Here is a 14079-nt window from a genome sequence, read left to right on the forward strand (position 1 = left end):
TGGTGCCAATCCCTCAGACGGGCATAGCGGGGGCTCTGAATCTCAGTGAGGAACTTTTCCCTGACCACGGGCAACAGAGATATGAAACAGAGGGAAATAGATTGTAGGAGAGAGAATAAAAAACGGTGAAAAAAAGAGCATGAGAGAACAGAAAGTGGAGCAAGGTGCAGAAAAAGGTGAAAAAGTAACAGCATAGACACACAAAAAGACATGTTTGGAAGGTGAATTATAAAGTTAAGGAATAATTTCACAGTTTTTGCCAAGAATTACATGACTGCTCAGATCTGGTTGCACTAAGATAAACGAAGCTTCGTATTTTACAAAGACTCAAAACAGCTGTAGCTGCATATGTAACAAAGACGGGAAACAGCTAGGCCGCCTGTGTCCAAAGGTTACAAATCCGCATACCATTACCTCTAAAGTTAAACTAATTAACACATTATATCTCGTTTGTTTAATCCTTAGAAAAACCAAAAGTGTAAAAATGACACAATGTGGTTTTACGGGGGATTAAATGGCAGATTACTTCTTGGTGGGGGGGGCAGAGTCCTTTCCAGGAATGTAATGTGCACAGCCAAGAAGTCTGACTCAGACAGATGCAGGGGGAGTCGGTGGATTTTGTTACAGACAGAGCCACGCTAGCTGTTTCCCCCTGTTTCAAGTCGTTGTGCTAAGCTAACAGGCAAGAGAGCAAATGTCAAATTTTAATTAGAAGCACTTAGTAAATTATAGCACGGGGCAGATTCTTGTCCTAATGATACAAAGCATGTAAAAATCACACCACAAATGCCAGTGACTGAAGAAGCAAATAGCCAAATACAACCAAAGGCCAATTTAGAAGTTGAGCTATTATTCAAAAGGATTGCCAAACTGAAGCCTGCACACACACACAAACACTTGTGTTCAAACCAATAGCACTCAGGTTTTTTACCTGGCCCTCTTCATGTTTTCATCATCTGGGTCCTGCACTGAGAGATCCAGGAGAGACACACACACACACATCAGCATGTCTGACTGATAAGGTTGACACACACACACACACACACACCACCTACTGTACACACCTTGTGACAAATAGCCAGTTGAGCACATGCCAACCCCAACATGATAAGTAATAATATACATCATATTGTACATGTGCAGATGATTTGTCAGACTGGTTACAGTCCAAAAAAAAAACAAAAAAAAAACATGGCTGTCAGCAATGACAGCAGCCACCTGACAGTTCAACACTCCACAGCTGAAAAATGGATTCCCTTGTCTCCACCTTTCCTGTGTCACTCACTCTCCTGTCAGTCTAACTGATAGTCACTGTGATCACATCAGATCAACTGTTCAGCCCTGCTACACCACCCTCTCTATTGTCTCACTCCTCAGGCCTGAGTCCTGACTTACTGAAGTCGGTGCCTGTGAGCTGGGCCAGGATGCGGAAGGAGCGGGACTGTGTGGTGCCGGTGCGGGGCTGCCAGTCCTCCGTGTCCTCAATCAGCCTCTTCTTGCTGCGGTCGTTGGGGATAAAACAGGCCATGTTCTCCACCCTGAGGCCGTGCCTGCACGCACACAAACCCAGCAGCAAAACACAGCAGGCACGGTTAACACTGTCCCATCACGGGACAAACCAACTAACACCAACCAGGCTAATCGGGTGACCTTAAAAATGGAGGACACCCTGAACAGATCATGCAACACTAAAGAGGAATGATCAGTATCGCAGTCACGCACTAAGCGATCTAATAGGAACCCATTACTGAGATTTCTCATGGGCACACTGTAGACTCATAAATGGACATTACCACATTAGGAATTGCATTTATAACTCTCATTAGAATCAACGGGAGAAAAGCTGTCAGACTGCAGCAGCTCGCCTTGTTTGTAGAGGAAAATTACAACATATTAAAGCTTTGATTCTGATAAACAACTCACGAAGCAGCACAGAAAAAAAAACGCTTCTCGTGACTCTTCTTATAATGTATTTTTTTCCAGCACAGCATGCATTCATCAAAATGCAAGCAGAGGATGAAAGATGGATGGTTATTAATGACCTGGCATCTTTGTTCTGTAAACCAAATTTATAGGAGCATCAGCACTTTTCTCTCTTTATTATTAGCCTGGCCATAATAACCCAGAAGCCAACAAACCAGCCTGCATGCAGCTGCCCCTTACTTGGACTCTAGGTACATTTCATCAAAGTAAGTAGCTTCACCCCTGTAGGACAGACCAAAGATCAACAAAGACAGATTGTATGAGGTCAACAGAGGAAAGACACAGACAAAGGAGAGAGGGGGACTAAATAATTAGGGAGAGGTTTTATTAGATGTAACACTAATAATATATTCTGGCCTTCTATGTATCAATTAAACCTGAGATGCAAACTGGTGAATTAATGTGAAATGGTGAAATGGATTCTAACAGAGCAGTGGCTCTCCACTCGACGGTCGGCCACAATGCTCTGCAACAAAGCTACACACTGCTTTGTTTGAGGAGGTCAAGAGATAAAAAAGGTTGTTAACACTGTTAAAAGATGGGGATGATTGTATACAAGTGTGAATTACAACTTTTTAAAAAAGGCAAACAGTCTATTAGGAATTGGAGGAAAAAAGGAAAAGAAATATACTAACTTGTCAAGAGCTTCCATCTGCAGAGTTAAAGGAAGAGAGGAAAACAAGAGAGAGAATCAGAGTTCAGCTTTGGGTTAAAGGATAGACAGAACATGTCAATGTATGACAGAGGTTTTATACAACAGAAAACCAAAAATACTGCAGGATGCAAAAAAAACATGCAAGAGGTGACACGAGACATGCTGTTATTGTCAACAGGCTCTGTGAGAGAAAGACGACATTGTTTGCTTGTCAAATCATCTATTGTCACCCTGACCCAAAATGACTTCCTAGATCTGGCACAAATTCTTTGCCGTTCCACTCTTCTCTCCCATGTGCACAAATGCTTTTCAGTATTATGTAAATGCCTGTGCACTTGCCAAGAAAAAAAAACAACCTTCCCTAATTTCTGTCCCTGCAGTTCCTCTAATTTTTCATTGTGCTCTCATACACCGCCTACAACCACGAATGCCACGGCCGTGACCTATGATGATGTTAACTTCTGTAAAACCATCACACAAAACCTGTTTCAAGACAACAGGCCTGGACACATTAAACACACATCGTTTGCAACAAACCATTTACTGTGCTGAAATCCAACAATGTCTCCATCAAACTGAGCTGACACTTGTAATTAGCCTCTATTCTTTTCAAAGATGGCCTGACTGAGTGAGTTCGGGCTGTTGACAGAGAAACTTTGCAGGCATGTGAAGCCTCTCTAGAGTAAGCGAGTACAGCTGCTTAAATAATCCAGCAGCAGGGCAGTAAAGGGTGTGTGAGAAGTCAGCAGAATTTACGAGTGAGGCTAAATACAGCAGCAGACCGTATCTCACCAATGGCTGCAGTCAGACCACTACCATGACCCAAATTAAAGGACCCAAATTGGCACATGCTTCAAGAGCATTTCCATGCCATACTGTCAATTTCAGGATCATTCAAATCTGAATCCATTCCTGGAGTCCTTGTTAAATCTGAAAACCTAGTGGAAAAATAAAAAAAAATGGAGACTACAGCCATTTATCTTTTCTTGTAATTATAGCAGCAAGAGGTCATGGGAACATTAACTTCATTTTAATACACATCAGAAACGATTACAGCCTTAAAACTAAAGTCCCTGACTCGTGGTTGTACGCCTCCCCCAAACCAGTCCAGTCGCACTTCATACGCATGTGTGCAGTCTTGTGCGGTTACAGTGACCTTTGACAATCAAAATCTGATCAGTTCATCATCTCTGAGTCCGAGTGAATTTTAATCACATTTGCAGAAATGGCAGAGAAACAGACAGACACACATAATCCCTCAAGCCATGTTTTACTATTTCAAAACAATTTATAACAAAGTGTGGAAATCCAAATCGATAGTTTTCAAGAACTAAGAGTAACTTTTTAGCAACTGCATTCAATTCACTTTTCTAATCCAACAGAAAAACATTTAGGTATTACACAAGAGAAGGCCTTGCTCTCTTGGAGCTGGTAAAAAAAAACTAATTTCACCTTTTGGCTCATAAACTCTGTCTAAGTGATAATTTAGTTCTTTCCCTGGTTAAACACAGTAAAAAAAATATGCACCATGATCAAGATTTTCCATCATTATTACTCTGTAACTATCTGCACAGCCCTGTAATTTTTGCAACGGTAACTGCCGACAGATTCATGGTATTAGTCTTTAAAAAATCCCTCTAAAATAAATTTGTCCCTGCTGAGGTCATCGTCCAAGTTAATTATTTTAAAGCATCATGTTAAAAGAGAGATGCTATTAAATTAATTATGGGAGGTATCATTTTGACCCCTGTTAGAATGCTCTGAATAAAGAAAAACTGAGGGTCACAGTGTGAGCACCATGACAAAAAAACACAGCCACTAAATGCTGAGATATATCTTTAGTGCAAAGTTTAGAGGAGAGAGTTTTTCCATATTTTCATGGATTTGAAAATTCCGTCATTGATACAAAGTGAAACTTCACTGGTAAAACAAATCTGCTAGTTTGACTGTTTGCAGGACATGAAAGATTGTTCACACACACACACATACACACACGCACACACGGAAAATAAATCTATATTTGCGAAAATAAATCATAACATCTGCAGCGGTCAAAACAAAAAAACCCCAACACACCCAGAAAAACAAAATAAAACGGATTTTACAAGATCATAAAACTGCAAGTGATTATTGACACATCCCCCTTGCTAATCTCTGTAAAAACTGTTTTTCATCCGATAAATTCCACTGCAGACGTCGGCGAGCTGGAGGAAACCAGCCTGAACTGCACATGTCAGCTAAACATTCCCTCTGCTCCTAACAAAAGAGTTTGCTTTCACGTGTCTGAGCCAAAAAATGATTAAGGTCAACAAGATCGTTTAGGTCTGTTATGACAAAAGCTTTGACAGCCTCCTCCCCTTTGCCTAAATTATTCTAGGACCACGAGTCAAAAGTCACATTCTTGCCATCTTGTGTATTACATTACTGTCAGACAGTGGACTCATTGAGTCGATCTCAGCAGTGAGGCAGCAAACATTTGAGCTGTTTACTCTTCCTCCTTTGTTCTTTCCTGCAATGCGTCTTTAAATGTGTGACATGGTTTTGACAATAAACTGCAGTGGTGATTGAAGTGAAAGCCTTAACATTATGCAAGACTGGAAATTCCCATGGAGGTATTTTCTCTCAAGTGTAAAACTGGAATAATGAAATGTCAAAAAATACCATTAAAACCACATCAGTCACATTGTGGTTTCAGAGGTAAAAGTGTTTATTTATCCACCTACCCATTCTGTGGCTGCTGCATACTGGCACGGCCCTGTGAGCTCGGGGTGTTAAGTTTAGGCGAGTAGGCAACAGGTTTTATAACAGGTCCTGAGTTGGCACTACCACCACCTGCTGTAAATGGCCTCGCCATCTTGTTAATGGTTGTGCTGGGGGCAAAGGAGTACTTTGGCTGAACAGAAGCCTCAGCAAGTGAGTCCTACGAGGGTGTGGAAGAGGGAGAAAATGCAGCACAGTGCATAACATGCAGTTAGAAAATTCTGACACACAGTAAAAAAAAAAAGAAAAAAAAAAGTTTCTTCTGCTGTTGCACAATCCCAAGCTTTGTGCTAAGAAATCTTCCCGCGCAGCCTTAATATTTTCTCATAGCAAATGATTACTCATTGCTGAAGGAGCAGCTCTGTCAAAGCCTGAGGGGCTTTTCTCTGCGCACGGAAGAAGTGCTTAAGAAGTGTGAACACAGCCATTTTATTTGTGTTGGCAGTCGGCCAAGGAGCGGCCAAAGTAATCTGCTACTTCCACTAACATGAAAACGCTCAAAGTGAGAAAGTGTCATATTTGACTGACATGTCTCACTAATGAGATTCCTCGCTGAGCTTTACACACAGACTGCAAAAGAGCACCTTTTTTTGGTACATTGACTTTTTTTGGAGCGTTACATTCCAGCTGCTTCCCTAAAACAGCGCGCAGCACAAAGCGGTTCATGACACCGCTGTGCTATTCACACTGTAATCAGCTGGGCCAATATGGCTCTCGAGAGGTTTCACAATGAAACCCGATGTATCAGTATTTTTCTGGCATCTGGGATTGTGCAAGGCATTACAAAACACACACACTACAATCCTCGTTCAAAAAAAAGATTCGCCACACTCATCCAGCCAACATCTCATTTAGCAGCTCACTGATGCTTCGCTAATGCACAGTGCACAGCCACGGTGAGAGCTTGACAGGTGACTCGGGTGAATCCGATGAATTTAAACACAAAGTGACACAACACACTGTTGAGGCCATTTGTGAACAATGATAAAAGGAGGTTTCAGATTCAATTAATGTCACTGTAATCCATTAGCAGACCATGCCAAAGCATCCAAGTGTTCATACAGAGGTGAGCACAGTGTTTCAGACAAATAAAGTCCTTACCTTCTGGTCTCCACCTGTTTTGAAAGCTCTGTGAAGACAAAAGACGGGAAGAGTTAATTAAAACATTGCTTCATTAAAATTGTTGTAGCCTACATGACAGTCTGAATATTTGCATTTGCATTTCCAAATTAGAAATGTTTATGGTTCAGTTGTGACACAAACTTCTCCTCTAATGTCTGGGCTATATTTTAGTATTTTGAAATTTTTTTTTTAAAACTGAATCATGTATTATGCATTGATCTACCCAATTCAAATTACAATTGCAGAATTATACAAGAGTGTACACTCATACTGATGCTAATGTTACTCAAGCTAAATATAAACCTCATATTTCACAAAGACTAATTAAATGACAGAGTATCATAAACGACATAATTTATTTTACAGGCAGGGTCTCATTGTTGTAGTTCTTTCCCATCAGTTAAAACAACATCCTACTTCCATGCTTTAATTGCCTAAACAGAGACATCCAGGAACTTTTATAAGGGGTATTGTACACAAGTGACCAGATGGCTTTTAGACAAGACCAGTTTAACCCACTTATCTCAACCACTCCTGGATGCCAGAGTGGGGGGAAATGCACTCAAAATGTCCACTATAATCATAGACCGCATCACGTCACTGCATGACAATGACTCATGTGTGACTGATCCAAGAAAATAGCCTCACAAATCCTATTGTTGGATGTTTCCTGACAGTTTGGGTTAGAACTGCAACTTTGTTTTCATATCCAAACATGTGGTTAAGATAATTGGCTTAGACTGGACATGTTTACTGAAACTGCTTGTGCTTAAATGCCCCGTGGACTCCACCGTCTCAAGCAGTGCCTGTCTGCTCACATCTCAGAAATTAAGCTACACCCATCAAGTGATGAAAAATAATCAATTTCGGTGACACCCCCTGACCTTGCTACTTTTCACATAATCTTATAGTGTCCCCAGATTCACCCTGCAGAGCTAACAGTGCCACAGTGATGAACGCTTCTTAAATCTAATCCCAGGATCCGTGTTATTGTGGTGCCTTCACTGACGTTAGCAACACAGCGGATAGTTTGTGAAAGAATCTCCACACATTAAACATGGAGGCGCCCGGCTTTACAACTCTGTGACTGCTGAAACAGCTCGACACAAACCCCAACCGTCCCCTAAAGCCACTGTTTGCATGCTACACAAAGCCACAGCAAGGTTAAGCAAGAATGAACCAACCCTGCAGTCACCCCTATTGTTTTAGAGTACAAATCAGCAGGAAACAATGGAGCGCTTCCTGAGTCAATGAGAAATGAATAACTGCTCATGCCACTGCCTGGACAACCACTGACAGAGCAGCGCTACAGACAGGATGACAACAGGGCTGAAGAGATGGAGGGAGAGCAGGGAGGAGGAGGCATACTGACATGTCTGTGCGTGTCACATTTCTGGGAAGACAAATCAATGTGACGTTCATAGTGCTTCAGTTCGCCTTAACCCACAATTTGATGAGTCACACTTGAAATCAGGGATATAAAAGGAGCGCGTGCGGCGGCTGTTCGGTTACTGTATTTCTTTTGGCAAATCTGAATTTAAAATGAACAAACATGGAAATGATTAAGTCACCGCTTCACGGAATAAGTTGCCCGGGCTGAGTCTGACCTGTGCTGAAACTGGATATGCACGTTGCATGAGATCATTTCCTGCCTTGTTTCAGGGGTCACTTATTCTAGATGATGCATGCTTTGCCTTCAAACTGATGTGAGATAAAATATGAAGTTTCTCCACAGAAAAAAAGAGAAATCTCCCATGATACTGTTATCAGAACTGCACATATCACCGACATTCTCCAAACCACAAGCCTCCAGCCAAGTCACTGAAATATGGACCTTGCGTGTCCCTGTAGATGATACGTTATCTTCTGTGTTTGAAGCTAAAAATCTATTGCTCGTCTCTTTTTGATTCCACTTCTTATAAAAAGGCTCTGAACAAACCCAAAATCTCCCACATAACAAGACAAGAGATGATCATTGGTGTTGAACAAAATGAGGCGCTAAACCAAACAATAGGCCATATCTCATCGCCGTGCAGCTGTCCCCCTTTCTTGACATGAAAGAAACTGTGGATGGCAGCCAAGATAGGAATAAATAAAACTGACAATAGCTCCTCTCAAAGAAGTGTTTCAGGAAAACAATATTTGCTTGTCTTACAATATAATAACAATAGGAGACGGCAAGATGAAGAGAGGAGACCGAGGGCTCATGGGAAGGGAGACATGGGCAAAAACAAGAGTGGAAGAATGTGAAATGTTTACCATAGCTGGACTCCACAAGGAGATGAGAACTAGATGAGGCAAAACCACAGAGAGCAGGAAAAGGATTGCTGCTGTCAAGTAAACACGCTGGCTTATTACCAGTCTATCAAAGCATTACGCCACTTTCTATGGGTAAATGGTAAAAGTAGATAGTAGTGGTGTCATCACTTAAGTTTGAAAATGGACAGTAATGATCATTTCTGAGCAGATGTTGTTGGACAGACAGAGGGCACATCTGGCTCATGTGTGATAAACCAACTAACCTTCATCTTTCGCTCTACATGACGTCACCTTTTTTTTTTTTGATCCTCGTCCTCTCACCACAAAGCCATCCTTTCTAATATTTCCCTCCCTTCCTTTTCCTTCTCACTCTCACTCTCTGAGCCATGCGTCGAGTCGACTACTCCCTCTCCCTCACACTCCTTTTAAGGTATTTACTAAGTCAAGTCAAGTACGTGTCCTATCTGCGGAGGGGGAAAAAATAAAGGCAACATTAGCAATGTACATGTCTGCTTGGCTTTATGGGGGGAAAAAAAGAATTGCTGTTCTGCGTTAGGATCATTTTACAACTTCTCCACCACAACCAGTAACTCGTGTCATAATAACCTTTGCAGCAGGTCATTATGACACGAGTTACTGGTTGTGATGTATTTAGTAACCTTCAAATACATGTTACATACAAGACTACAAAGGAACTTCTAGTTAACAGAGCTGTTTAGTTTGACAATGTCTGAACTCCACCCTCCAACCAACCACCTTTCCCTCTGTTTCCTACTCATCCTCCCTCCATTAGTTTCTCTCTACCTAAACAAAACTAAAAGAGTAGCTTGATCTAAATTCCTTTATATTGTGTCACAATATTGATGTCTTTGCTTATAACCATTGTCGTCTTCAACATTGATTTTATATTAGAGCTGTAACTAGGGACTGCTTTTATATTAGACTCATCTGCTGATCCTTTAATAAAATGTCAGAAAGCCAACAGTTTTCAAATGTCTTGTTTTGCCATACGAACGGTCCAAACCTCTTAGAGGTTTCTGTTTACTTTCATGTATGAGAAAAAAAATCATCCAGTGCTGCCAGTTAATGTTTGGGGTTTTTTTGTGTTTCAAATATGACTAAAACGATTATTGAGTTATAACTTAATGGACTTCCCGTCTCTTATCCAATAACAATGTAAAAAAAAGAAAAAAGGAAAAGCATGAACTGAGAGACCCACTGAGCTCGGTGATGCGAACAGAGAGGCTCATGCTGTGTGAATGTGGGAGGAGACTGGTGCATCAGGAACAATATGCAGCAAACATCCCACAGGATCTCTAAATCTAAGAATATTACATTTAAGCTCTGGCTCTGTTTTGATCTGGAAATTAATATAAATGACCTGTGGCTGTTCTGACTCAAACCAAGTGAACAAAAGGAGATTTGTCAGAACTTAACCGCTGAATCTCTCGGCAGGCAACAACAAAATGAACTAGATGTGACAATAGCTGTGCTACAGCTGTGATCACAACCTCTAAAATTATGAGTATCGCAGAATCAAAATGAGTCCCACGACAGCAGCGGGCTTCACCTCTATTACTTAGCAAGTCAACAGAGTCTCATTTTCTGGAGGCTTTCGACTCTTGAATGGTTATATTCCATCTCTCTTTGGGAGGGAAATCTTTTTACTATAATTAGGCTCCTGATGAAACATTCTGGCTTGTAGTCTACAGAGATACTTTACCAGTCAGGAATTTCTGGCAGCAGATACATGAGCAGGTATCAGTGCTGCCCGTATGAAGGTTAGCCAGTACAAATTAGACCAACTGAGGCACCATGAAAAAAAAACAGGTTTCCTGGGCTCACACCTGACAACGAAATGTTTTAATCCAAAGAAAGCATTTCTCTAATGTCATTAAAAACCTGAGGCACCATGTGCGGCTCCTATGAAAATGGTATTTCACCTGAACAATGGCCAGTGTGTCCACCTGACAGCAGTTGGCTTTCAAACTATTCACTGCTGCTCTTTGCTTCTTTAGGATGAAAAGGACAGGACATGACTGTGCTCAGCTAGAGAGAACTCAGAGAGCATGTAGCTCTGTCAATATCACACAGTCCCCTTGTTACTTTAATGAACAATAATGTGGTTTTTAACCTTGAACATAATACTATATTTCAACTGCCATCAAAACACAAAACCATCTAGAAATCGTTTAAAATTGCCATCATATTTTCAAGGATCAGTCTAACATGTGCACCTGTCACATGAATGTGGTTCCAATTGCAAAATGCACTGCAGTCTGTTTCAGCGTGGCTCTGCCAGCAAGACTTTGGCAAACACTTGGGCAAAGACAGCATGTTATAAATAGAAAAAACAGAAAAAAATAGACCTAAATATTTTTTCCACTGGATCAACTTTGAAATTGTAGGAGAAGAGAGTGTAGTTGTTGTTGTTGTTTTTTTTCAAATCTATGTGAGTGGAACTGTGCAAGAAATTTATACAAAGATGTAGGTCAGAGACCAGGAATCCAAGAAAGATTTTATCTTTATAAACCACCATATGGTAGCACTATCTGTACCAAAACCTAATTAATTCTTTTTAGGCTCATGGACCAGCTCCAAATTCCACTAAAATCTGTTCAGTAGATGCTGAAACACCCTGCTAACTACTGTATTAGACAAAGAGGCAAACAGGATCAAAAACATATCCTCCCCGGCAGAACCGATTACGTTTTTTGACAGCATTTGCTGTTGGGACTGTGACTTAAAATAAGTACAAATTTAATTTCAGCCAGATCTCAGACTAATTCGAGCCTGAGGGGGGTAAAATAATTCTTGTGTGTGCGATGATAACTTAAATGTATTTTGCAACCATCTGTTATAGCGAGCTACAACTCAAGGACATTTTGCTATCTCATTTTTCCCAAAGTAAGAATAAAGGAGGATGCATGTTTCATGGTGATTTATGCTGCTGGGAGAGATAAAAAAAATGGAGGATGAGTGATCATGGAGTGGTTTGTTGCATCACGCGCCGCCAGGGGACTTACTTGCTGAGGGTGAGGGTGAGGGAGTCTGTTGCTGCTCTGATCTTGTTTTGTGCCTCCACATGGGTCATGTCCTCTGCATTGGTGTCACCGATGGACACCACCCAGTCTCCCACTCCGACACCAGCCTGAGCTGCCTTCCCGCCCGGGGTCAGCTGGAGGAAAAGAAAACACAGAGAGCCAGACTGAAGTTAGAGGGATACGTGGAGAGGTTTCCACAGGAGACGGCAGTGAATACAAAGTGGAAGAAAATAACTGTTAAAGGGCAGCTATAGGGGCGAACTGAAACTGCAATAACTGTAAATCACACACAGCAGCTGATCATTTAATTGTAGGGTTGTCAAAAGTATTGATACTGAGAGAACCTACAGTAAACCCCCTCCCTTGAGCAGATAGGAAAGACAGTAAAGAAGCAGGTGAGGGGGATTTTTCTTTCTTTTTTCTTTGTGGTATCGAATATGGTATCGAGTATCGAATATTTTCCTGAGTATCGGTATCTATCGAGCTGAAATTTTAGTATCGTGACAACCCTATTTAATTGGTCTAATACATAAATATTATCAACACAACAACACAGCAGTAATTATATTCTTGTCTCTCAAGAATGCTTTGGAATAATAAAAAAAAACGTTTTTAAATCTTTGCCTGTTTTGGTTCCCTTGTCGGCATGTCATTTATCATGAAGAAAATATTTTAAAGATTAGACTAAGTAAAATACACCCAACTTTTATCACATACATTTCTGCAGTTCAAAGCAAAATGCCAGAAATTTGAACACACAGAGAGTCTTTGCTGCGCTGTCTGTTAACAGCACTTAATAATCAACTCAGGGAGACTGTGTGTCTGGGTCTGACAAGCCAGTCGAGATATTTCACTCAACACTACCAGGAACAGGCATTACAGGTCATCATGATGTCATCAGTCATCACCATATAATTTACTGCAGATGTGACTTAGGACTGTGAGAGGAACCCCTGAAAGCTGTGGACATGGCCCATATGTTTTCAAATAGTCATTTACTGGAACAACCAGTGCACTTTTTCCTCCGTCCAGACAGGTAAAGTCATTGACATGTCTCACTGATAAAAGCATGACATCATCCACTCGTGGTGACACACTGACTGCAGACGCATTGAGTCAGAAACAAGGAGGCCAGAGTCTCGTTACAAACAGGGAGAACTTGCCACAGTCTGTGTACTGTAGGTAGTAATAGTTTTCTATACTACACTACCTGCCATGTCCTCTAAAACCACTCATATACACAGTGCCGATGCCAAATCATGTTTAGTAAGGGCTTAGTCAGCCTGTCCATGCAGCTTAATGAAACTCGAGACTTGAGTCAAATTCTCAGATAACTGGAGTACAAAGTGTTCAGCATCAGATAAGGGAGTGAGTGCCAGGATTTCTGGCAAAAAAAACCTATTAGGATTACTCTCTGATGTCATGGATTCCTGCAAATGTTAGCTCATCAAAAGCTCGGAGGACTCAGCGGTTCAATCAATAGTTTTCTGCCATGTTCAGCTAAGCTATCACACTTGCCGCTTTGATTCTGCACATTAAACATAAACACTTGTGCAAGCAGGGAGGTAATATGCTCCGTAAAATGATGACAGTTCAGGCTGAAAAACTGCTCGGCACCCCACAAAGACAACAAAGTTGGAGCCTGCCTTGATTCAAAACATGGCAAAGCTAAAAATAGGAAGAAATGCATTCCTCAGAGGCAATCCAAGCTACACTTATTTTACAGCCAAGTTCAAACATCACTTTAATTGCCTTTGATTTGTGCTCACTGGAAGCAATTAGAGGGGTTAAGAAAGAAATAATTTCTCTAGTTTCGAAAAGAACTTCAAAAGAGTTTTAGCAGCTTACACTGGAAAAAAACAACTATGACACAGACACATGTGACATATTCTGAAAAGGGGTTCAGCCTGGAATAATGCCACCGAGCTTCACTACAGAGAGCAGCAGCCCTGCCCTCGTTTTTACTGCTAGACTGGCTGGTTTAACTTGATCACCTCGTCGTTTGATGAAATCACAACAATTACTGTGTTTAGCTTTAAACAACAACATATCCCTATTAGCCGCAGAGGCACTGTGAAAGCCTCAAGGGAGCAACCAAATAAATTGTCTTTAATTTCTGTTAAAACTAAGGAGTTCAGATATTTGTGGCCAAAACATCAATAAATAGAAACGGGCAAAGGAAAAAATATATTTTTTCTGAAGTTATTATTAAAGAATCCATTTATGAGTTTTACAATTAGCCATAAAAGCTGCTGC

The 14079-nt window shown here is 41.0% G+C and overlaps 1 protein-coding gene across 1 annotated transcript in view; it reads right to left on the minus strand.

Moving 5' to 3' along the window:
• pdlim7 (PDZ and LIM domain 7) overlaps nt 1–14079 on the minus strand; it is a 32338-nt gene that overhangs the window by 10312 nt on the left and 7947 nt on the right. Inside the window, exons 3-7 of the mRNA XM_083980955.1 lie at nt 11806–11957; nt 6500–6527; nt 5362–5558; nt 1396–1550; nt 932–968 (exon numbers count right to left, since the gene is read on the minus strand). Coding sequence (XP_083837081.1) covers nt 932–968; nt 1396–1550; nt 5362–5558; nt 6500–6527; nt 11806–11957 — 569 coding nt within the window. The remainder of the gene's footprint in view (nt 1–931; nt 969–1395; nt 1551–5361; nt 5559–6499; nt 6528–11805; nt 11958–14079) is intronic.

Source organism: Trachurus trachurus (assembly GCF_905171665.1).
Source record: "Trachurus trachurus genome assembly, chromosome: 10".
Taxonomy (NCBI): domain Eukaryota; kingdom Metazoa; phylum Chordata; class Actinopteri; order Carangiformes; family Carangidae; genus Trachurus; species Trachurus trachurus.